Here is a 26,198-nt window from a genome sequence, read left to right on the forward strand (position 1 = left end):
ACTTACATATGTTTCTATTTCACAGTCACACCAAAGCTATAAAGCTGTAGTTTTCTTGTAAGAATTGTCAATTATTATCTCTATCACCCATGTGAACACAAACTCATAGTAAAAGACAATTTCCTTACTTCTAATCATTGTACTCACAGGGCTGAGGTTTCCCTTGCTGCACCCAGTCCTATCCTATACCTCCCCCCTACACTCCGGTCCTTAAGTAGCACATATAACTGATTCTACTCTAACCATACTAGAAGGATAGACACAGCAGAAACTCTAGCTTCTGGGAGCGTGGACTTTTTGCCTGAGGAAATTATAATATCCCAGTTCTGTGGCATGACTAAGGGGTATATAATGTTGGAAAATTACATTTTAGACAATGCATTTTTAGACAACTCTTCATGTAATTTTGCCTTACCTTCATGGGAGCATCTAACCTACAGGATAGTTATTCTTACAGGAGAGTTACATCAAAAATTTTAAGTTGAAACATTCATAATGGATGTCAAAAGCTGCCAAATGCTAGTTCTCTCATGCTGCCAAATTCCCAAACCCTTTTACGGAAGTAAAATATTGAAAGATTTTTCTACCAGTCTTGCCCTTCTGAGCTCACATGCTACTCAGCCCACCCTACTCCTAATGTTTCATTTCCTGTTCTTCTGAGATCTGGAGGCCACAGAGGTAGGTGTAGGTCACTACAGCAGCCCAAAGGCCTGCTTTGCTTTCTCTGAAACTTGTGGGCTTCACCCGTCAAACCCAGTTTTCACCAGAGGAAGATCCTTCTATCTCCCTTAATTAGCAGCTGCTATCTTTTCTTCTCCTTCTATGGCTTTTCCTTTTATAGTCAAAAAGCCACTTTGGATCTCCCTTAGGCCTGTCTTCCCAGAAAGTAGTCCATCATTCTCTCTTGTGTTTTTGGACTCCCACCCTATTTTATAGTATCTGCCTGTGAAATATACAAGAAGAAGGAGATATTACAATGCTGTAGCGTTGTTAAGAAAAGTGAGGACTGATCATTCCACCTACGTAATTTGCGGGACCCCATGCAAAATGAAAATGAAAACCTCACCTTTTAAAAAGTGCTATTAAAGGTACTAGAATGCAAAGCTTTTTTCCTTTCTGCCAGTCTCTCTCTTGACTATGGTATTTTTTATTTGCCATTTAATGTTGTTCTAAGTAAAGAAATAAAGTTTTAAATAATTAGCATGGATTTTGCCTTTCATCTTTCTATTGTGCACATGAGACTTAAAAGCTAATATAAGAGCATTTAGGTTGTGTGTGAATTATCAAAATTATACAATTTGTATTTCATAGGTTGTACATACATATATATTTTGTTCTTACCAGAACAACGGAAACACTGCACAGAATTAACTCAACTGTTTTTTATTTCACTTCTTGATGTGTGGACATTCTACCAATATTCCCTACCTTCAGATTATTGATAAATAAGAAAGCACTGAAAGAAAAAGAACTGTGAGTTGCCCTATCTTTCCCTTTACTTCTGCTTTCATTTTCAGCAAAAGTGATTGGCTGATACAGAGAAGTAATATGAGTAAGAAAGGATATGATAGGATTCTTTTCTGTTTCATTGAATGCTATTGCCTTCTCTCTGTGTTTGAAACGAGTTCTGGTGTGAACAGAAAGTGTGGCTTCTTGAGGCTGTCAGCCCCTCTGCTCCCCACTTACACACACTCACTTTGCACTCCCACGTGTCATGGATACACCAGAATTCTGTGCTGTGGTACATCACAAACACTGTATATTAACTGGATAGCAAAGAACTATAGACACACATATTGGGTATATCTCCTCTGCTCACATGCATGCTCCCTTGTCTCATTAGACTTCATTTACAAAACAGGAGTTGACAGACAAAATTATTAAGAATTTCAAGACAGCAACAGTAGAGCATTAAGCCAAATGCAGGGCTTTTTTGAGCACAGGGCCCTTCTGAGAATGGGGACAGACAGAGGGTTATAGGATTGGGTAGTTGGGAGAGCAGGTGGAACAGAACCTTGACTTTGCCAAAGGAAATGTCTTATTATGAAAATCCCCTAACCTATTGGACTTTATGCTCCAGTTTCTGTCAGGAACATCTGAAAATTTTGTTTATATCTTTGGCTGAGAAAGTAGAGAAGATAGGAGGGAACTCTGCCAATTTTTTCATTCCAGTTGACAAGGAAACTTCACTGAGGTAAAAGTGAGAGACCAGGTATTGAACCTATATGACACAGACTTTAATTCCTAATTATAAGGGAAATTTTAAATGCATTTTCAGTGTCCCACTTATACTTTTAAAACACCTGTTGTCACTTAAAACTAAGAAATGGTGATCAGAGCAAAATTAGAATAAAATTTTCCATCTGGCTTCTTTTGGGGGGAGAATTTGATTTTGTGCAATTCAAGACTATGTCAGTGTGCTTTTGCAAATGTCAGAATTATCAAATTATGTAATGAGATTTATAATAATGTCTTCATTCAGGGTTCAATAAGCTGTTTTCCAGCTGACAGTTTCCTGGAATTGGACTTTCTTTTGAACTTTGAAAGTTTTGCACATTTCTAAGATTCCATATTCTATTTCATACTGGGTTTCTGCGCCAAGGTTGCTGTTGTTTCCAGCTTCTCCATCAACTAATATGTATTTGTGCAAAGTCTGTAAAACCCTTTAAATGAAGCTCTTTGGGTTTGTAATGATTGCTTTCCAACATGTGAGGAAATATCAAAAGTAATTACTGAGTTGGTACTGTGGCTTCCCATTTGCACTTACTAAGAATGATAATATATATTGGCAAAGTACCTACTCCAAAGTGCTCCTGTCACTAACCCTCAGTCACTACCTGAATAGTAAGGATGAGGTAATGGCTGGAAATAAAAACCTCTTCCAATGGTTCTGTGCTGTGTCCAACCAGGAGGACGGCTTGTTGTCCCTGGTCAGAGGGCAGCACCCATTAAAAAAAAAAATTAAGCCCCAATCCAGAAAAATTTTGCCATACGAATGACCACTTTGGTTAATTTTGTTTCTAGTGTATTTTGTGTTGGGAATGATCCAGGTTGGCAATATGAGTTTGCTAGTTAATTACCAGATCTTCTCTTCACTTGATGTTGACAAAAATGGTCACCATAATGAGAACTAGACTCAAGGCACAGGATGGATGCAGGTCTTCTGCCTTTTTTCTCTATTGCCTCTGTTCCTCCTCTCGAGATTCCCTGGTGGAGCTGGGCTTTTTTCCACAAGACCTACTTACTCCCGTCCCAGAACTGCCTCAAAACCTCACACACTTCTTTGCTTTTCATAAAAAGGGAGCAAAGTACCTACCAGCTTCTATTACAGGAAATGAAGGGGAACAAAGATTCTCTGTTCCTCCCCAGCTTGATTCTTTATCTTTTTCACATGCCCTGGCTTTGGGCTAGTAAATATACTTTGGTGACTGCAAAGTTAACTATTCTTTTAAAATCACATAAAGTTTGATATCAATGAAAATATCCTAAAAGCCATTAGATATATAGTTTCCCCTTAAAGGATGGATCTTACCTTGCACCTTGAAGTCCACTTTACTGGGAGGCCTGGATCCACTTGAGATGGGCCTTGTAGAGCAGAATCTGGACTCTAGACAACCTTAATGGACCCCATACAAACACAGACAGCATATTCTACACTTAAAACAGTAAAATGTGAGGTTATTTGGGACAATTTCCTGAAAATCAGTTTTTAAGTCTCTCTGTAGGTGATCCTAGGGTCTATAAGTTGTGGTGTTCATAGCAATTTAACTTCTGCCCAAGGGCAAGGGGAGAGGTAGAGAGACTAATCTAGTTATCTGCAACCAGCATTTCTTTTCCTCAGGAAGGATCTTGACCTTAGAAATTCTTGAAGCATAGAAAACCCTTCTCCAGTGTTCAGAAAAAATATAGGGAGCTAGCCCCTTCTGCTAACCCCGGCTGAGTGTGGGGTGTATTTGTCCTGAAGAGGGTAGATTGATAGACAGAACTACGTTGGTCATGCTTTCCCACCAGTTACACATTGTAGCCATTTCAGGTTCAGCCATGTGTGCCAGATTGAATTAAATGCTTTTTTAAAAGTCTCCAAAGCAGGAAAACATCTTTCTCCGACTGGTATTTTTTTACATATTTGCTAATGAGTGTCTGCACAATAAAGTTATGGTCTGTAGCTTGTTTTACCAAGGAGAAATCCAATTTGGCTCTGGTGGATGTTGCTGCTAGTCAGATATAGTTTAATTCTTTAATTGAAGCAGCTTCAAAATAGCTTGTGGACAATGCAGTGTTCCACAGGCTTTCCTAGACCTGTCTGGGTGGAGGCCACCTTCACTTTGTGGTTCTGAATCCCCTGAGCTTGTCAGAGTGTCTGTCAAGAAAATGTCTCCTCTGCAGCTGGTTGACCCTGCCATTGGCCTGTTGGAGCTGTGGTTAAATCTGTGGCTGACTTCACAGATTTTAATTCCCTCCTTGTTAGCCAGAAAGGTGCTAGCATTCTGCCACCCTGGACAAAAGAGTGAGCCAGCTCCTCTCCAAATGCTTCCAGGAATCTCTCCACTGGCTCAGCTTCAGTAGCCTGCCCAGAAGGCAGCCTGTTATTATGAAGTCTCTATGCTCTAAGTACCTTACATGCACTTAACTTTCCTGATTTGTACAAATACTATGGGGACAGAAAAGTTTGGTGTAAAAGAGGACAAGTTTGGTGAAAGAAAAGATCTGCTCCAGGTCACAGGTGCTTGTGCCCCTCTGCCTACCAACACCTAAAGGATGAGTCAATTAAGGAGAGAGAGATGGGACCTCAGTTTGCTCGAAATCTACTTAGAGACCTTACTGGCTTTGGCCAAGTAAACGCTAAGCTCTTCAAGGTGTGAAACTGTGTCTTAGTTATTTCTACTTGTCCAGTATATCACAGGTGCTCAGCAAATGTAGACTGATGATAATAATGATGATGATGATATCTAGACAAAAAACACATATCTACTACCTATTCATTCATTTCTAGTGAAGGCAGGACCTTGTCCCTGGCCTGATTCTCTAAGACTTTGGTGCACACAAGTAATTGCCCCCAGCTTTTTCATAAAAATGCCACTGTTCACTTGTAACCTTTATCTTTTTTGCCCACTTTTTCTTTCTATCTTGTTCCTGAGTTTTTCTCCGTATACACTTTATCCTCTGCTTGTTCTCTTTTGATTGGCTAGTTGTTTGAGTTATGTCTTATCTACCTTGGGCCATGCTTTCCCCATCATTCGTCCTTTCTAGAATATATTCAGATACCATACATACAAGCACAGGCATTTATAGAAGATAATTATTAATAGTAATATCAACTGATATTTCTCTGTGTCTGTTACTCACCAGGCACTGGGCCTTTGCAGTCATTATGTTAATCCTCATAACATCTTCAGAGGTAGGCACAAGTGTTATCTATTTTACAGATGACAATCCTGAGGCTTAGAGGGAGAGCAACTTGCCCAAGGTGGTAGTCATACCCAGGAGGTGCTGAAGTTGAACTAGAGCCCAAGTCTGACTTCAATTACTGCCACCCACGTTATAGGTCACAAAAATGATGTCAATGAGGTCTCCTGAGTGAAACAAAACCTCTGTACCAGTAGCCCCCTCACTCTGTGAGGACATTCTCCTTGACAAAGCCCTAGCCACTCAAGCCCAGTCTTCACTCACTGCCTCTCAACTTCTGACCAACTCCAGGTGAAAGCTGTAAGTCACACTCAAGAGCCTTCCTTGATTACCCCAGCATGACTTTGCCACTGGCCCTCATTGTGTTTTGAGAAGAGCTGAAGGAATATTCTGGGGCACTAGACACTGGGATGGAAGCTTTCCCTTACTCTACTTCCTGAGTGATAAGCGCCAAAAGAAAGAAAACATTCATGGGTAAGAACTGGTTCTACCTTCCAGGACTGGGCCAGGCACTTTCCCAGACCTTGTCTCATTTAAAGTTCATCATGATCAAGCAAGAAAGTTTGAGGAACTTGTGGCTTAAAGCAGTTGACTGACTTGCAATGAACATAGGTAAATGAAATTTAACTGGAATTCCAATCCAAAGCTCATGCTTTTCTGCCTCTGCTAGGATCATACACAAGTATCTGGAAACCCAGAGTAGTCCAGGGAGCCAATACCATTGCAAAAGCAAAGAGCATAATATAAATTTTCCATGCTTGGAAATAGTTGACTGGGATGAATGGAAGGAAAGTTCTTAAATGATTCTTAACAAGGTCTTAGACATTCTTACATATCACCATCGAATATAAAATGTTAGGTTTAATGGGATATTATTTACTTCCACTCCACATAAATAAACAAGTATGGGTGTGTCCACATGTATATTTATGAGATACCCTATGAAGTGTAGGAGGGAGGTGCACCAATATTTTCTACTTTCCACACTCTAGGTCTGCCAAATGAGGAGCCCCAGGGGAGATTTGGCAATGTCTGAACAAATTTTTGGTTATCACAACTAGAGGAAGGCTGTGCTACTGGCACCTAGTAATTGTAGGCTGGGGATGCTGGTAAATATCCTACAACGCACAGGACAACCTGCCACAACAGAGAATCATCAAGCCCAAGCTACTGGGAGTGCTGAGGCTGAAAGACCCTGCTCTACATTTTAAGATGAGGGAAATGGTATACTTTCTCCCAGGTTCCTGGCATTATAGAGAAGGGCTTATTCCTAGCATATACCCCCTGCATCCTGGGTAAAAAATAGCTGTGCCTGGAACCAGGAATCTGTTTAGAAAAAACTCACTGTTTTTTCCTTTACTCTCATACTACTGCCATACTCACAGCAATTCTGACACCGGATGTGTGGATTTTTTTCTCATACCAACCAATTATCTGACACCAGCTGGGTGTCCTACAATTCAGTGTAGTTCTGACACTGTCTACCTGGAGTTAGCATTAGATCCCACAACTTAATGGCTCAGTCTCACAAGACTGCCCCCACTTCAGATGCCAATTACAAGTCTCAGGTTGTCCCTGGTACTTTTGACTGACAACCTGGTATAAATCAGCATTTATACCAGGTTGTCGGTCAAAAATGACTTCCTCCTCAGGTTTGATAATTTGCTAGATCAGCTCACAAAACTCAGGGAAACACTTAAGTTTATCAGTTTATTATATGATAAAGATACAGATGAACAGCCAGTTGAAGAGATACATAGCATGAAGTCCAGAAGAGTTTTGTGCATAGGAGCTTCTGTTCCTATGGAGTTGGGGTGCACCACCCTCCAGCACACGGATGTGTTTACCAACCAGAAGCTCTCCAAACCTCATATTTTGGGGATTTTATGAAGGCTACATTCATGTAGATATTATCAATTATTAACTCAATGTCTAGTACCTCTCCCCTCTCCAGAGAATGGGGGAGTGGGGCTGAATGTTCCAAACTTCTAAATATGCTTGGTCTTTCTAGTGACCAGCCTCCATCCAGGAGCCCAATAAGAGTAGCCACATTAGAGCAAAAGATGCTCCTATCACCCAGGAAATTCAAGGGGGTTAGGAACTCTGTGTCAGGAACCAGGGTCAAAGAACTGAGGAACTGAGGGTAGATAATAATAATGTATAACATTACTTCAGAGACTCTCTCAATCAAGGAGAACCCAATGAATTTAGGAAATTTGACAATCCTAGTGAAATCAGATTTCTTATCACTTACTTTTCTGTTTGCTGAATCCCAACTTAAATTGAGATTCTGGCAGCCTGATCCTTTTCTCTTCCCTGCAGTGCTCAATTGATTATCACATTTGTCCCAGGTTAGTTCTTCATATTTCAGGCCTATTCTGGGCCTGCTCAGGCTCTGCTCAGGTCTTCAAAGTGCAGCAAAGAGGGGTACAGGGCATCTTAGGGGGTAGTTCAGCAAGGAGGAGTATGTTTACCTGTACCTAATTCAGCCAGTGACGTGTGGCCTCTATTTTACTAATTCAGAGCATTCAGAGGAGAGAGAGGATGGGGCGGATTTTTATCTCCAGGCAGCACTAGCTCTGAATTTTTAAGGGAGCTTCAGACTGAATTCACTAATCAGTGAGATAAGATGTTTGGCTGCGTACTGACATCTTACCCATTTGATCAGGCCAATACTTTTAATTCTAGCAATACTTTTGAATCATAGATTCAGAGAACTGCAGTAGTGAAATTTATCTACATAATTTTAGTATTTTCATTCATTAATTCAACAAACATTTATTAAGCACTGGTGCTGGGGCTATAATTCTGTCACCTCAGTACATTGCTTTATATCTATGTCTAAGCCTCAGTATCCTCACCTGTAAAAAGAAAAATAACAGTGCTCCCTCATAGGATTTATTGGTGAATTCAGTGAGATAATACATGTGAAGCACATATTAAGAACTCAAGAAATGTTTGTTGGCATTGTTGGAAGAAACATGGACCCTGATTTCACTGAAGGGCCTAGGGGAGAATACACTAGTAAATAGGCAATTAACAAACACTGTGAAAACTGTTGAGAGGGTTACCTCAGTGTTCGAAGGATCACATACAAGAGAAACCCTAACCTGGACATGGGGCTTCAGAGAGGTTTCTAAGAGGAAATTTCACTTAGGCCGAAACCCAAAGAATGAGAAGGAGTTGGCTAGGCAGGGCATGGGCGGAAGAAGTACCCTAGACAAAGGGAACGGTATTTCTTTTTTTTTTTTTTTTTTTTTTTTTTTTTGTGGTACGTGGGCCTCTCACTGTTGTGGCCTCTCCCATTGCGGAGCACAGGCTCTGGACGCACAGGCTCAGCGGCCATGGCTCACGGGCCTAGCCGCTCCGCGGCATGTGGGATCTTCCCGGACCGGGGCACGAACCCGTATCCCCTGCATCGGCAGGTGGACGCTCAACCACTGCGCCACCAGGGAAGCCCAGGGAACGGTATTTCTAAAGGCCCAGAAGTGTGGGAGAATAGGCCTTGCAAGGAACTGGAAGAAGGAAAGGAGTAGTACTCAGAGATAACTACTGTTTTCATTTAGGTGTATATCCTTCACGTTTAATTGCACAGAGACACTTATTTCCCCTCAAAAATAAGATCACCCTATTTTAGAGTCTGTTCTTTTTCTACACACTATAATGAACATCTTTTGACATCATTAAATATGCTTCTAAAATAGAATTTCTAGTGACTGAAAACTATCCATAGTTGGATCCACCACAATTTGCTTATCCAGTAATTTATTTATTGAACATTTAATTGTTTTGAAGCTTTTTCCCCAGTAAAAAAAATGCTGTGATGATCATGGAACCAATTAAGAGTCTTTGTTCATAAGAAAAAAAGGGAGAGAAGGAATCTAGGGAACTTAAGCAGAGAAGAAATGGGGTTGTTGAAAAGCTGAAGCACCCAGCTTGGAAAGGATAGGATTCAGGGCAATGAAGAACCCAGGTGGCAGCACCAATGAACATTCAGTCCTCTCAGGTTGCCAGTCCATAGAGTAAATCCAGTCCAGCCACTCTTAATATGCTTGGCCATCCCATTCAGTTTCCAGATTCCCTGGAAAGAAAGTCCAACTGGCCTAATATGATCAGTTACTCTCCTCAAGGGAGATCAGGGAAACTTGATAAACAGTATACAATCATGGCTGAACCATATCCCAAAAGAAAATCCAGATGCTGTAATCAAAAGGAGGAAGAGGGCTTCCCTGGTGGCGCAGCGGTTGAGAGTCCGCCTGCTGATGCAGGGGACGTGGGTTCGTGCCCCGGTCTGGGAGGATCCCACATGCCGCGTAGCATCTGAGCCCGTGAGCCATGGCCACTGGGCCTGCACGTCCGGAGCCTGTGCTCCACAACGGGAGAGGTTGCAACAGTGAGAGGCCCGCGTACCACAAAAAAAAAAAAAAAAAAAAAAAAAGAGGAAGAATTGATATTAAGGCACAAAACCAACGACTACTACAACCATCTTACTGATAAATCTTTGCACATATTTATGATTATTTCTTTGGAATAAATTATGAGAAGTGGAATTGTTAGGTCAAAGGGTATACAGCAATTTGAGGCTTTTGATGCATATTACCAGGTTATTCTCAAGAAGGATTACTTCTGGCAATTCATCCTTTTTTTTTCTCTTTTTTTATTGTGGTAAAATATATATAACATAAGATTTGCTGATTTAACCATTTTGAAGTATACAATTCAGTGACATTAAGTACTGTCACAATGTCATGCAACCATCTCCCATGTCTATTCCCAAAATGTTTCATCACTCTGAACCCATTAAGCAATAACTCTCCATTCTCACCTTCCCCCCAGATTCTGGTAGCCTCTATTCTGCTTTCCGTATCATGAATTTACCTATTCTAGATATTTCGTATAAGTGGAACCATACAATATTTGTCCTTTTATGTCTGGCTTCCTTCACTGAGCATGTTTTCAAGGTTCATCCATGTCGTAGCATGTATCAGAACTTCATTCCTTTCTATGACTAAATAATATTCCATTATATGGATATACCACATTTGTTTATCCATTCTTCTGTTGATGAACACTTGGGTTGTTTCCACCTTTTGGCTTTTGTGAATAATGTTGTAATGAACATTCGCATACAAGTTTCTGTTTGAGTACCTGTTTTAAATTCTTTGGGGTATATACCTGTATACCTAGGAGTGGAATTGCTGTGTTAGGGTAATTCTATGTTTAACTCTTTGAGGAACTGTCAAACTGTTTTCCACAGTGGCTATACCATTTGGCAAATCATTCTTGATACTAAACTCTGGGAAATGTTTCACTGATATGCTAAACTTCATGACTGGACTATTCAAGATAAGCAAGAATAGTTTAATTGCATTTTTTGCCAAAAGTAACTCTCATTAAAAGCATGTAGCTTGTCATTTTTATAGCAAACTTATCAGTTTTGCTCCTGCCATTTTTTTTTTCTTTTTGCGGTAGGCGGGCCTCTCACTGTTGTGGCCTCTCCCGCTGCGGAGCACAGGCTCCGGACGCGCAGGCTCAGCGGCCATAGCTCACGGGCCCAGCCGCTCCGTGGCATGTGGGATCTTCCTGGACCGGGGCACGAACCCGCGTCCCCTGCATCGGCAGGCGGACTCTCAACCGCTGCGCCACCAGGGAAGCCCTCCTGCCATTTTGAACCCAGACAATATCACCTATCTTGTCTCAATGAGCAGGTGAAGGCAGGCCTGTATAATTCTTTGTGCAAGCTTGTGATTTCCTTCGCTTGTAGCATGCCTAGAATTCTGATTGCATATTCAGTGCTTCTGGTGCCCCTTGTATGATGACCTTCTGGGCTGCATTTCTAGTTTGGAGGCTTCCTGATTCTCCATTCCACTCAGTTCTCTGGTTTGGGCATCATCCCCACTGGATTGAGCTAGAAATTCCTCACTACTACTACTGCGCACCACAGAACCCCAGCTGAGCCAGTGCTTCCTTCCACCCTTACTCAGGTCTGGGATTGATGGGGCTGAGTACAGAAAAACTCTGTAATTTGTTTCAGAACACATTACCTGAAGTCCAGTTGTAGCTAAGACTGGCTAAGAGAAGCAAGGGGCAGGGGATCAGACTGGGGGATATGGGTACCTTCAGGCCCTTCTAGTTCCAACTGCTTATTGAGCACAGGTTCTAGGTGCTCAGGTTCTGGGTGCTGTATTAGGCAGCTGTGAGAAAACACAGTCCTATCATCATTGAATTCATAGTCTAGAAAATAAGACACACATGAATCAGAAAATCCTACTAATAAATGTGTAAATATAAACTGAATCAAGTGTCCTAAGGGAAAGAAATTGTTTTCTGAGGACACATAACAGAAATGTGGTCCAGGAAAACTTCCCTGGAAAAGCAACCCTAGAGTTAACATCTGAGCTAAGAGTTAACAAATTTTGTGTGTGTCTGCACCCATGCATGTTGGGGAGGGGTGTGCAGGATAGGAATGGGAGATAATTAGAGAAACAGGAAGGCCCTGTCCGTGGTGGAAGGGATAAAAAAAATCAATGTCCTTGAGGATAAAAGGCCAAGTAGAGAAAGGTGGTAGGGGACCAATTCATGGTAGAACCATTGGTTTTAGCCACTGTCTCTAGCCTGCAAGCAATGGGGAGCCATTTGGCAGTTTTAAATAAGGTGGTCAAAAATTGGATTGGAGGGGATCTCATTCCCTCTAGAGAGGGCAGCAGGGAAAATTGTAGCTTTTAGTATTATTTCCAAAGATGCTTCAGTCACATGGAAACTCTCTAGATCTGCCCTGCAGCTCCCCATCCATGGAGGAAGTTGGAGCAGCAGGGTTCTTTCCCTTACACGTGAGCTCTGGCCCACCGCCACATCTAGAGCAAAACTCCATGGGAATGTTCCACTTCACTTGTTCTTGACTCTCTAAGGCCAGCTGTCTAGATAAAGAGTGGCTACTGGGGTAGCCTCGTGCCTACTAGAGCTATGTTTTTGTGACTTTGGAAGTCAGGCAAGAGTCTCCATGATGGAAAAATATTTGTCATTTGGCTGTCACACTTCAGTGCATGTACACTTCCCAGGAACAGAAAATATTGAGATTAAACAAGTTTAGGCACCTGCAGCAACGCCTATCAGTGCTCAGGAAAACCATGACCTTTGAGCCTTGTGAAGTTATCATTTCACTACCATTCAGCCCTGAAAAACCTCCCATCAGTTTCAGGAGGTGAATCTTGATTCGATCATTCATTCAATCAAATATTTACTGAGTACCAATATCTATGTTCACAGGCACCAGATATGCAAAAGTAAGCCCTGATCTCAAGGAGTTTCCTTCCAACCATCCTTAACCTTCCCAACACGTGCACACGTGCACACACACACGTACACACACAAGTTATATTTATGTTTTCAGAGCAACTTAGAGCATAATTGTGTACATACTAGAATACAACTGTTTTCATGAAGCTAAAAAACATCTTTCAAGGAATAAAGAGAAGAAGAAGCAACGTTTATTAAATATTTCGTTATATCAGGCACTAATAGATATTTCCAGATATATTATCTCATTAAATCCCTATGAGGAAACTGAGTTTTATTTTATTTTATTTTAAACATTTTTTATTTCCTTAATGTTGTATCTATTTTATTTATTTATTTTTGGCTGCATTGGGTCTTCGTTGCTGTGCGTGGGCTTTCTCTAGTTGCAGTGAGCGGGGGCTACTCTTTTTTTTTTAACATCTTTATTGGAGTATAATTGCTTTACGATGGTGTGTTAGTTTCTGCTTTATAACAAAGTGAATCAGCTATACATATACACACGTCCCCATATCTCTTCCCTCTTGCATCTCCCTCCCTCCCACCCTCCCTATTCCACCTCTCTAGGTGGTCACAAAGCACCGAGCTGATCTCCCTGTGCTATGCGGCTGCTTCCCACTAGCTATCTGTTTTACATTTGGTAGTGTATATAGTCATGTACCACAATGCTCATTGCAGCTCTATTTACAGTAGCCAGGACATGGAAGCAACCTCAGTGTCCACTGACAGATGAATAGATAAAGAAGGTGTGGCACATATATACAATAGAATATTACTCAGCCATAAAAAGAAACGAAATTGAGTTATTTGTAGCGGGGGCTACTCTTCGTTGCAGTGTTCTCATTGCGGTGGCTTCTCAGCGCAGGCTTCTCTCGTTGTGGAGCACAGGCTCTAGGTGCGCGGGCTTCAGTAGTTGTGGCACACGGGCTCAGTAGTTGTGGCTCACAGGCTCTAGAGCACAGGCTCAGTAGCTGTGGCACAGGGGCTTAGTTGCTCCACGTCATGTGGGATCTTCCCAGACCAGTGCTCGAACCCGTGCCCCTTGCATTGGCAGGCGGATTCTCAACCACTGCGCCACCAGGGAAGCACCGGAAACTGAGATTTAGAGATAATAAATAACTTTCCAGGATTTGAATATATATCTTTCAACTCTAAGCAAATTAATTCTCCACTTTTTGTTTCTCTGTGAAGCCTTCTCGGAATCCCCTGGTCATAAATAATTGTTTTGGCTTCTGAATTCCCTAAGTTCTATGAGTGGTTCCCGCTTCTGTGGTGTTTACTTTAGTCAGCCTCGTTTTACAGAGAATTGCTTACATGTATCTTGACCCCTAGGTTCCTTGAGGACAGGAAGATGTCCTGTTCATCTTAGTATCACTTGGGCTGAGCAGAATATCTGCTTGCCACTGATATGTGCTCAGAAAGTGCTTGTAGAATGGGAGATGTATTCGCAGGCCTCACATGGGTGGTCAGAGCCTAAGGCCACAACCCAGCACCCCTTCCCACTCCTAGATCTGTAGTGTATCACCAAGGGTCTCATGGTCATGCAGTGTGGACCACCCAGGCTGCAAGCCCAAGCCCTGATCACATTTCCATCAGCAGCTGCCCCTTGCCACCTTTCCAGCCTAGTGGTGCACACTCCAAAGCTACAGTCCACTCCCAGGAAGCCAGACTCCAGGTTGAGGTCCACGTAGGTTCTGGCAACAAGACTCCTTCGCTGACCATACACCCCACCCAGACTGGGTCACATGTATGATACTATACGGTCTCATAGATTTCTCCATTACCATTAGTTCTATTGAAATTAATTGCATAACTCATTGGCTTAAGGACTATTTTTCTTGATAAGATTATAAACTTCATGATGGCAAGAACTGTATTTGTCTTATTCACCACTATGTTCCTAATGCCTAGCATGGAGCCTTAAACAGAGTACACATTCCATAACTGAACTCTAGCACCTCCTATAAGCCAGGCACTCTACTAGGCATGGGCTTTAGGAATCAGTAAGTAGTCTTAGACCTTGAGGAACACATGGTTCAGTGATTAATCCAGTAAATTCTGCAACCCTCTGTCAGTTTCTTTCTTTTTTCCCATTTATTTTGGTTGAACTTACTCTATATACTGCGTTTTCCAGCTTTCAGACCACAATTGACTTTCTGACAAATACTAAAGAAAAAGAAAAGATTTAAAACCTCTGTCTTTTTCGTGTCATCTGTTATTAGTTTTCCCTCTCCAACTAATAAATGGACTCTATTTTTCTTCAACCTCTTCTCATGTCTGATACACTTAAAGAATGTTTGTTTGGGTCTCTCTTTGTCCCTTGAAAATTGCAGTGCATTCCTTGCTTTGGATTTTTTTCTTGTTGACATGAAAAGCTATTATATTTGCCTTCCTTCTTTATGACTGTTATTGTTTGAAAAGTTCTCTTTCTATGGCATCTTTCATGCACTGTCTTTTTGTTGTTGTTGCTGTTGTTAGATATATATGTGCATTCTTTATTTTTTCCCTATCTCATCTATGCATAAAGATAATATTTTCTGCATTTTCATGTCATTGCCTTAAGAGATATTCAGGAATTATTCCATTTGTTTAATTTTTTGTGTGATTATATAAATGGCACATATTCATAGCAAAATAAAAGAAAGGAGAAAGGGAGGGAGGGAGGACAGAAATATAATTTGATTCTGCTGGTTTACATGAGGGAGAGATAAGAACAGTGAGAGAGGGAAAGTGGAGCTTTTTTAAAAAGAGGTAGGCTAAATAGGGAACTGAGAAGAGAATAAGGGTGAGAGAGGAGTCTGAAAGTGGTGCACGGAGCTAAGTAAAGGTGCAAATTTCACATTCACTTTGGCTTTAACCTACTGTCAACTGACTTACCAACCCAAATCCTAGATTCCCCTGAGGGGAATCTACATTCTACTTTGATTAAAGACTTAACTATGAAAGAAAAAACTCTAAAAGTTTTAAAAGAAAACATAAAATATCTTTATGAACTAGACATGAGGAAGGACTTCTTAACACAAAAAGGAACAGATATTTTATGCCCACTAGATTGGCAAAAATTAAGAAGTCTGAAAATAACAGATGTTAGCAAGGATGTGGATCACAGGGAACACATACAGACACTGCTGGAGGAAGTGTAAGTTGGAATAATTGGAATCACTTTGGAAAACAGTTTGGCATTATCCTGTAAACCTGAATATTTTTATACCTGCGTGTAACCCAGCAATTCCAGTACTACAGTTTGTACTATAGAACCGTGCTTCTCTTAACTTTGACAAGCATCCAAATCACCTAGAGAGCCACACAATTTGGGAGCCTCACCCCTGGAGATTCTAATTCAGTACATCTAGGATAAAGTCCATGAATTTGCATTCCTAAGATGCACCCAGGTGATGAGGCACTGCTGGTTTCCAATCACAATTGGAGTAATGCTTCTCCAGATTTCTTCACCTGGGTCTTAGGAAACAGGAACAAGAATGTTCAAAGACACATTGTTCATAATAGCAAAAATCTGGACACAACTCAAATATCTATCAGTGAATAATGGATAAATAAATTGTAGTATTTTTACACAATGGAGTATCATACAATATTGAAAATGAATAAACTGTAAGTACGCGTAACTACCTGGATGAATCGTTGAAGCATAATGTTAAGTGAATAAAGTAAGTCAAAGAAAACTACATACAGCATGATACCACTTTTATAAAGCTAACAAATTAAATAATATATTGCTTAGGAGCAAATATATATATGTGGATAAAGCTAAACTATGAAGGAAGGGAATGAAAAACATAAAAACGAGAAAAGGAAGACTCACATAACTAAATGCAACAGTGTGGGTATTATGGTAGCTTTTAAGATGGATGGTGGGTTCTCATATGCTTCAGAACTGTCATTAAGTTACATACATTCTCCTGTATATGGAAAACATATACATAAGAACTTGAAGCTATATTTAAAGAAAATTCTCACAGGTTGAAGAAAGGGCTTAGTCTTTCTGATTAAAAGTAGTCCCCAAATACAGGCAAATTAATGCAGAAACTCACATTGACACATTCCTGGTAAAAATTCAAATATCAAGGATAAAACATGACTCCTATAAGCATCCTGGCAGGACACAAAAGATAGAAAACAAACAGGCTAACCAAACATAGAAAAAAATTCATGCTAGCTTCAAACTTCTCTGCAACAACTGCTGCAAAAATGAATTTCAGAACTTATTTGGAAAAATAAATGAATATGACTAATTAAGGAACATTTGAACAAAGAAAAGAAAATTGTAATGAAATGAACTTGAATCTCTAGATATTAAATGCTAACTATAATAATGAAAATGATATGAAACTGATTTTTTTTAAAGAGAGTTCAGTGGAAGAGAATAGAAAATCCAGACACGGAATTACATATAACATTTCTTATCAGTATATGTATCATGATATACATATCATAAACTATTATATATGACATATGCATATATTTATATATGTGTTATATATAACATGATTTTAAATATATGTTGTACAATACACATTATTATATATAATTATATATCATTTATATTATATATCACAATGTATATTATATTGTATATATGTGTGTATGTATTATATATCTGTATATGTATATATAGTATATATGTATTATAATATATATACACATTATACCATATCATATATTGTATAATATATACAATATACATTATAATACAATATAGTATATATAGTATATTATATATTAGATAATAACAGACATGATAATGTATAATATTATATAATATAAACATTTATATTTCATATGTATAAATTTTAGTTTGTGATAAAGGTGGATTTAGGGATAGGTTATTCACTATATGATGCTACAACAACTAGTAGATAATTTAGACAATAGTAAAGTTAGTACCATACACCAAAATATTTTTCAGTGAATTAAAAGCTTAAATTTTTAAATGATAATATAAAAAGAACTAGAAAAAATATCAATGAAGATTGATCTTACCCTTGTGCGAGGAAGGACTTTCCAAGAATAAAAGAAAAGGAAGAAATCAAAAGAAAAAATTGATATATTTTTCTATAAAAATTTTTGAAATTCTTCATGTCAAAAAAATCATAAAAAGTGATAAAAAGCAAACTACAAATTTGGACAGGATATTTGTTTCATAAATATTCCAAAGGATTCTTACCACTAATATGAAAAGATATGTTGAAGGACTTCCGGGTAAGATGGAGGAAGAGTAAGACGCGGAGATCACCTTCCTCCCCACGGATACACCAGAAATACAGCTACACGTGGAACAACTCCTACAGAACACCTACTGAACGCTGGCAGAAGACCCCAGACCTCCCAAAAGGCAAGAAACCCCCCACATACCTGGGTAGGGCAAAGCGGAGAGATCCCCACACAGAGGATCGGTGCCGAGCGGCACTCACCAGCCCGAGAGGCTTGTCTGCTCGCCCGCCGGGGCGCGCAGCGCTGGAAGCTGAGGCTCGGGCTTCGGTCAGAGCGCAGGGAGAGGACTGGGGCTGGCGGCGAGAACTCAGCCTGAAGGGGGCTAATGTGCCACAGCTAGCCGGGAGGGAGTCCGGGAAAACTCTGGAGTTGCCGAAGAGGCAAGAGACTTTCTTCCCTCTTGGTTTCCTGGTGCGCGAGGAGAGGGGATTAAGAGCGCTGCTTAAAGGGGCTCCACAGACGGGCGCGAGTCACGACTGAAAGCGCGGAGCCCAGTGGCGGGCGTGGGACGCTGGGGCTGCTGCTGCCGCCGCCAAGAAGCCTGTGTGCGAGCGCAGGTCACTGCCCACACCGCCCTTCCGGGAGCCTGTGCAGCCCGCCACTGCCGGGGTCCCGGGATCCAGGGGCAGCTTCCCTGGGAGAACGCACGGCGCGCCTCGGGCTGGTGCAACGTCACGCCGACCTCTGCCGCTGCAGGCTAGCCCCGCACTCCGTGCCCCTCCCTCCCGCCCGGCCTGAGTGAGCCAGAGTCCCCGAAGAGGCTGCTCCTTTAACCCTGTCCTGTCTGAGCGAAGAACAGACGCCCTCCGGCGACCTACACGCAGAGGCGGGGCCAAATCCAAAGCTGAGATCCAGGAGCTGTGAGAACAAAGAAGACAAAGGGAAACCTCTCCCAGCAGCCTCAGAAGCAGCGGATTAAAGCTCCACAATCAACTTGATGTACCCTGCATCTGTGGAACACATGAATAGACAACACATCATCCCAAATTGAGGAGCCCGGAGTCAGTGCTGTGCCTCTGAGGTGGGAGAGCCAACTTCAGGACACTGGTCCACAAGAGACCTCCCAGCTCCACATAATATCAAACGGCAAAAATCTTCCAGAGATCTCCATCTCAACACCAGCACCCAGCTTCACTCAACGACCAGCAAGCTACAGCGCTGGACACCCTAAGCCAAACAACTAGCAAGACAGGAACACAATGCCACCCATTAGCAGAGAGGTGGCCTAAAATCAGAAAAAGTCCGCAGACACCCCAAAACACACCACCAGACGTGGACCTGCCCACCAGAAAGACAGGATCCAGCCTCATCCACCAGAACACAGGCACTAGTCCCCTCCACCAGGAAGCCTACACAACCCACTAAACCAACCTTAGCCACTGGGGACAGACACCAAAAACAACGGGAACTACGAACCTGCAGCCTGCAAAAAGGAGACCCCAAACACAGTAACATAAGCAAAATGAGAAGACAGAAAAACACACAGCAGGAGAAGGAGCAAGATAAAAACCCACCAGATCTAACAAATGAAGAGGTAATAGGCAGTCTACCTGAAAAAGAATTCAGAATAATGATGGTAAAGATGATCCAAGATTCTATTTCCCAGATCCAAAATCTTGGAAATAGAATAGACAAAATGCAAGAAACAGTTAACAAGGACCTAGAAGAACTAAAGATGAATCAAGCATCGATTAAAAACACAATAAATGAAATGAAAAATACTCTAGATGGGATCAATAGCAGAATAACTGAGGCAGAAGAACGGATAAGTGAGGTGGAAGATAAAATAGTGGAAATAACTGATGCAGAGAAAAATAAAGAAAAAAGAATGAAAAGAACAGAAGACAGTCTCAGAGACCTCTGGGACAACATTAAACGCACCAACATTCGAATTATAGGGGTTCCAGAAAAAGAAGAGAAAAAGAAAGGGACTGAGAAAATATTTGAAGAGATTATAGTTGAAAACTTCCCTAATATGGGAAAGGAAATAGTTAATCAAGTCCAGGAGGCACAGAGAGTCCCATACAGAATAAATCCAAGGAGAAATACGCCAAGACACATATTAATCAAACTGTCAAAAATTAAACACAAAGAAATCATATTAAAAGCAGCAAGGCAAAAACAACAAATAACACACAAGGGAATCCCCATCAGGATAACAGTTGATCTCTCAGCAGAAACTCTACAAGCCAGAAGGGAGTGGCAGGACATAATTAAAGTGATGAAGGAGAAAAACCTGCAACCAAGATTACTCTACCCAGCAAAGATCTCATTCAGATTTGATGGAGAAATTAAAACGTTTACAGACAAGCAAAAGCTGAGAGAGTTCAGCACCACCAAACCAGCTTTACAACAAATGCTAAAGGAACTTCTCTAGGCAAGAAACACAACAGAAGGAAAAGACCTACAATAACGAACCCAAAACAATTAAGAAAATGGGAACAGGAACATACATATCGATAATTACCTTAAATGTAAATGGACTAAATGCTCCCACCAAAAGATACAGATTGGCTGAATGGATACAAAAACAAGACCCATATATATGCTGTCTACAAGAGACCCACTTCAGACCTAGAGACACATACAGACTGAAAGTAAGGGGATGGAAAAAGATATTCCATGCAAATGGAAACCAAAAGAAAGCTGGAGTAGCAATTCTCATATCAGACAAAATAGACTTTAAAATAAAGACTACTAGAAGAGACAAAGAAGGACACTACATAATGATCAAGGGATTGATCCAAGAAGAAGATATAACAATTGTAAATATTTATGCACCCAACATAGGAGCACCTCAATATATAAGGCAAATACTAACAGCCATAAAAGGGGAAATCGACAGTAACACACTCATAGTAGGGGACTTTAACACCCCACTTTCACCAATGGACAGATCATCCAAAATGAAAATAAATAAGGAAACACAAGCTTTAAATGATACATTAAACAAGATGGACTTAATTGATATTTATACGACATTCCATCCAAAAACAACAGAATACACATTTTTCTCAAGTGCTCATAGAACATTCTCCAGGATAGATCATATCTTGGGTCACAAATCAAGCCTTGGTAAATTTAAGAAAATTGAAATTGTATCAAGTATCTTTTCCGACCACAATGCTATGAGACTAGATATCAATTACAGGAAAAGAGCTGTAAAAAATACAAACACATGGAGGCTAAACAATACACTACTTAATAACGAAGTGATCACTGAAGAAATCAAAGAGGAAATTAAAAAATACCTAGAAACAAATGACAATGGAGACACGACGACCCAAAACCTATGGGATGCAGCAAAAGCAGTTCTAAGAGGGAAGTTTATAGCAATACAATCCTACCTTAAGAAACAGGAAACATCTCGAATAAACAACCTAACCTTGCACCTAAAGCAACTAGAGAAAGAAGAACAAAAACATCCCAAAGTTAGCAGAAGGAAAGAAATCATAAAGATCAGATCAGAAATAAATGAAAAAGAAAAGAAGGAAATGATAGCAAAGATCATTAAAACTAAAAGCTGGTTCTTTGAGAAGATAAACAAAATTGATAAACCATTAGCCAGACTCATCAAGAAAAAAAGGGAGAAGACTCAAATCAATAGAATTAGAAATGAAAGAGGAGAAGTAACAACTGACACTGCAGAAATACAAAAGATCATGAGAGATTACTATAAGCAACTCTATGCCAATAAAATGGACAACCTGGAAGAAATGGACACATTCTTAGAAATGCACAACCTGCCAAGACTGAATCAGGAAGAAATAGAAAATATGAATAGACCAATCACAAGCACTGAAATTGAAACTGTGATAAAAAATCTTCCAACAAACAAAAGCCCAGGACCAGATGGCTTCACAGGCGAATTCTATCAAGCATTTAGAGAAGAGCTAACACCTATCCTTCTCAAACTCTTCCAAAATATAGCAGAGGGAGGAACACTCCCAAACTCATTCTACGAGGCCACCATCACCTTGATACCAAAACCAGACAAGGATGTCACAAAGAAAGAAAACTACAGGCCAATATCACTGATGAACATAGATGCAAAAATCCTCAACAAAATACTAGCAAACAGAATCCAACAGCAGATTAAAAGGATCATACACCATGATCAAGTGGGGTTTATTCCAGGAATGCAAGGATTCTTCAATATACGCAAATCAATCAACGTGATACACCATGTTAACAAATTGAAGGAGAAAAACCATATGATCATCTCAATAGATGCAGAGAAAGCTTTCGACAAAATTCAACACCCATTTATGATAAAAACCCTGCAGAAAGTAGGCACAGAGGGAACTTTCCTCAATATAATAAAGGCCATATATGACAAACCCACAGCCAGCATCGTCCTCAATGGTGAAAAACTGAAACCATTTCCACTAAGATCAGGAACAAGACAAAGTTGCCCACTCTCACCACTCTTATTCAACCTAGTTTTGGAAGTTTTAGCCACAGCAATCAGAGAAGAAAAGGAAATAAAAGGAATCCAAATTGGAAAAGAAGAAGTAAAGCTGTCACTGTTTGCAGATGACATGATACTATACATAGAGAATCCTAAAGATGCTACCAGAAAACTACTAGAGTTAATCAATGAATTTGGTAAAGTTGCAGGATACAAAATTAATGCACAGAAATCTCTGGCATTCCTATATACTAATGATGAAAAATCTGAAAGTGAAATCAAGGAAACACTCCCATTTACCATTGCAACAAAAAGAATAAAATATCTAGGAATAAACCTACCTAAGAAGACAAAAGACCTGTATGCAGAAAATTATAAGACACTGATGAAAGAAATTAAAGATGATACAAATAGATGGAGAGATGTACCATGTTCTTGGATTGGAAGAATCAACATTGTGAAAATGACTCTACTACCCAAAGCAATCTACAGATTCAATGCAATCCCTATCGAACTACCACTGGCATTTTTCACAGAACTAGAACAAAAAATTTCACAATTTGTATGGAAACACAAAAGACCCCGAATAGCCAAAGCAATCTTGAGAACGAAAAATGGAGCTGGAGGAATCAGGCTCCCTGACTTCAGACTATACTACAAAGCTACAGTAATCAAGACAGTATGGTACTGGCACAAATACAGAAAGATAGATCAATGGAACAGGATAGAAAGCCCAGAGTTAAACCCACGGACATATGGTCACCTTATCTTTGATAAAGGAGGCAGGAATGTACAGTGGAGAAAGGACAGTCTCTTCAATAAGTGGTGCTGGGAAAACTGGATAGGGACATGTAAAAGTATGAGATTAGATCACTCCCTAACACCATACACAAAAATAAGCTCAAAATGGATTAAAGACCTAAATGTAAGGCCAGACACTATCAAACTCTTAGAGGAAAACATAGGCAGAACACTCTATGACATAAATCACAGCAAGATCCTTTTTGACCCACCTCCTAGAGAAATGGAAATAAAAACAAAAATAAACACATGGGACCTAATGAAACTTAAAAGCTTTTGCACAGCAAAGGAAACCATAAACAAGACCAAAAGACAACCCTCAGAATGGGAGAAAATATTTGCAAATGAAGCAACTGACAAAGGATTAATCTCCAAAATTTATAAGCAGCTCATGCAGCTCAATAACAAAAAAACAAACAACCCAATCCAAAAATGGGCAGAAGACCTAAATAGACATTTCTCCACAGAAGATATACAGACTGCCAACAAACACATGAAAGGATGCTCAACATCTTTACTCATTAGAGAAATGCAAATCAAAACTACAATGAGATATCATCTCACACCAGTCAGAATGGCCATCATCAAAAAATCTAGAAACAATAAATGCTGGAGAGGGTGTGGAAAAAAGGGAACACTCTTGCACTGCTGGTGGGAATGTGAATTGGTACAGCCGCTATGGAGAACGGTATGGAGGTTCCTTAAAAAACTACAAATAGAACTACCATATGACCCAGCAATCCCACTACTGGGCATATACCCTGAGAAAACCATAATTCCAAAAGAGACATGTACCAAAATGTTCATAGCAGCCCTATTTACAATAGCCTGGAGATGGAAACAACCTAAGTGTCCATCATCGGATGAATGGATAAAGAAGATGTGGCACATATATACAATGGAATATTACTCAGCCATAAAAAGAAATGAAATTGAGCTATTTGTAATGAGGTGGATAGATGTAGAGTCTGTCATACAGAGTGAAGTAAGTCAGAAAGAGAAAGACAAATACTGTATGCTGACACATATATATGGAATTTAAGAAAAAAAATGTCATGAAGAACATAGGGGTAAGACAGGAATAAAGACACAGACCTACTAGAGAATGGACTTGAGGATATGGGGAGGGGGAAGGGTAAGCTGTGACAAAGTGAAAGAGCGGCATGGACATAAATACACTACCAAACGTAAGGTAGATAGCTAGTGGGAAGCAGCCGCATAGCACAGGGAGATCAGCTCGGTGCTTTGTGACCGCCTGGAGGGGTGGGATAGGGAGGGTGGGAGGGAGACGCAAAAGGGAGGGGATATGGAAACATATGTATATGTATAACTGATTAAATTTGTTATAAAGCAAAAAATTAAAAAAAAAAAAGATATGTTACAAACCAATGAGAAAAAGGTGGACATCCCACTGGAAATACTGTGACTGTGCTAATCTCTTCACAAAGATTCCTTCAAATCAAAGACACAGAAATTGTAGCCAAGTAAGAGCAATGAATTTTTTTTTCATCTATATGATTGACAATGATGAAATATTTGCCATTTTAAATATAAGGAAACCATATTTAACAGCCATCCTAAGTCCACTTAAAGTTAATTAAGGTAAATGGGCAAGGCTTAGTGCTCAGGGCAGATTTGGAGCTATTCTGGAGACAAACGAGCTCTGGGACTTTGTTCTGATTTATTCAATTCACCAGACATTTTTTAGCAGCTGATGTTATAGATGACCACAAAAGGGGAAAAAAAAGATTATTAAAAGATGAAGGCTGAGAAGACATGATTGATGTCTTTAAGATCTTGAATAGCATGCCTGCACTGAAGAGTATGTTCACTGAATTCCAGCAATGGGGGGAGGGGGGAAGCTCCTAAACAAATTAGGAGGCCCTATTTACATGGTGAGTTATAAACACTGAAGTCATTACCCCATAATAGGGTTTAAGAGCAAATACAAAACAAATACAAAATATGTTTTGTATCCAATATAAAAATAAAACATGATAATAGCAAATACAGTAGAAATTAAGGTGGTGGCATTACATAGGCATTTGTAAAGTTCAAACACCTGTGTGGATTACAGATTATTTATTAATCAGCTACAAATGGACCCTGGAATGTTTAAAAGCACCACATTGTTTTTAGTTTAGAATTATTGAGGATGACCAAGAATTAGCACCATGGTTTGCAGACATTCTTCTGTTTGTATTTTCGCCTCTGGAATCAGAACTCTGGTCTCCTGTCTGGAGGAACTTCATCCTCCTCCCACCACATTAAGAGTGACAATATGTGGAGGATGATATGTTGGATTCTCACATTGGTGACAATCCTAAAGTTTGGAAAGCATCCATTCTATAATTAAACAGGAGTCATAAACCAGTATGAAAGTAAAGTCATAGGAAAAGAAAGTTGAAAATTCAAGGCCCAGCTGGTTGGTCTTTTATATGTGAAAAACTGATTCATTTGCTTTGTGTGCCACTCGGGGTTCACCCCACTGACAGTTCCTCATCTGGCCAGTTGCAAAGGCCACTTTAGATAATGCCCACTTCATTATGAACCAAAGATGAGTGCTTCATTGGGGTGACCATGCTTACAGGGTTAGGGTCTCGCTGGTCCTGATTCACCATACTCCTGGTAAGAAGTGGATTCTGGCCTGCGTGTTTGTATGTTTAGTCAGAACACCCGAATGTGTGTCTATCTCTGACTCTCTGCCTCTCTATTCTCCTCAGGACTACTGGCTCTCTCTCCTTTACAAGCGCCTGATTGGCCCCAAAGTCTTGGCTGTGCATGTGGCTGGGCTCCAGCGGAAGCCACGGCCAGGCCGAGTGATCCGGGACAAACTAAGGATTTATGCTCACTGCACAAACCACCACAAGTAAGTCTGCAGAGAGACGGCACAGAAAGCCACCCCTGGGGAGCTTCAGGCCCCTTTGAGAATTTCATACATGGGACCCCTTCAAGACTTATTGAAAACCACTTCTGGATTCACTTTACCTGCTCTTGGCAGGTTTCAAATGATTTCTGATAAACAGCTTTTTCTCCAAGTAAACCCCCTCTCTCA

The 26,198-nt window shown here is 40.3% G+C and overlaps 1 protein-coding gene across 4 annotated transcripts in view; it reads left to right on the forward strand.

The window, feature by feature from the left end:
• Nucleotides 1-26,198, forward strand: part of HPSE2 (heparanase 2 (inactive)) — a gene marked incomplete at its 3' end in the record, with an annotated part of 577,025 nt that overhangs the window by 523,682 nt on the left and 27,145 nt on the right. For all 4 annotated transcript variants that reach the window (XM_081247709.1, XM_081247711.1, XM_081247712.1 and 1 more), the window contains one exon: nucleotides 25,867-26,012. In XM_081247709.1, the coding sequence (XP_081103835.1) occupies nucleotides 25,867-26,012 (146 nt within the window). The remainder of the gene's footprint in view (nucleotides 1-25,866; nucleotides 26,013-26,198) is intronic.

The sequence above is a fragment of the Mesoplodon bidens genome (genome assembly GCF_964165515.1).
Source record: "Mesoplodon bidens genome assembly, chromosome: 1".
NCBI lineage: Eukaryota > Metazoa > Chordata > Mammalia > Artiodactyla > Ziphiidae > Mesoplodon > Mesoplodon bidens.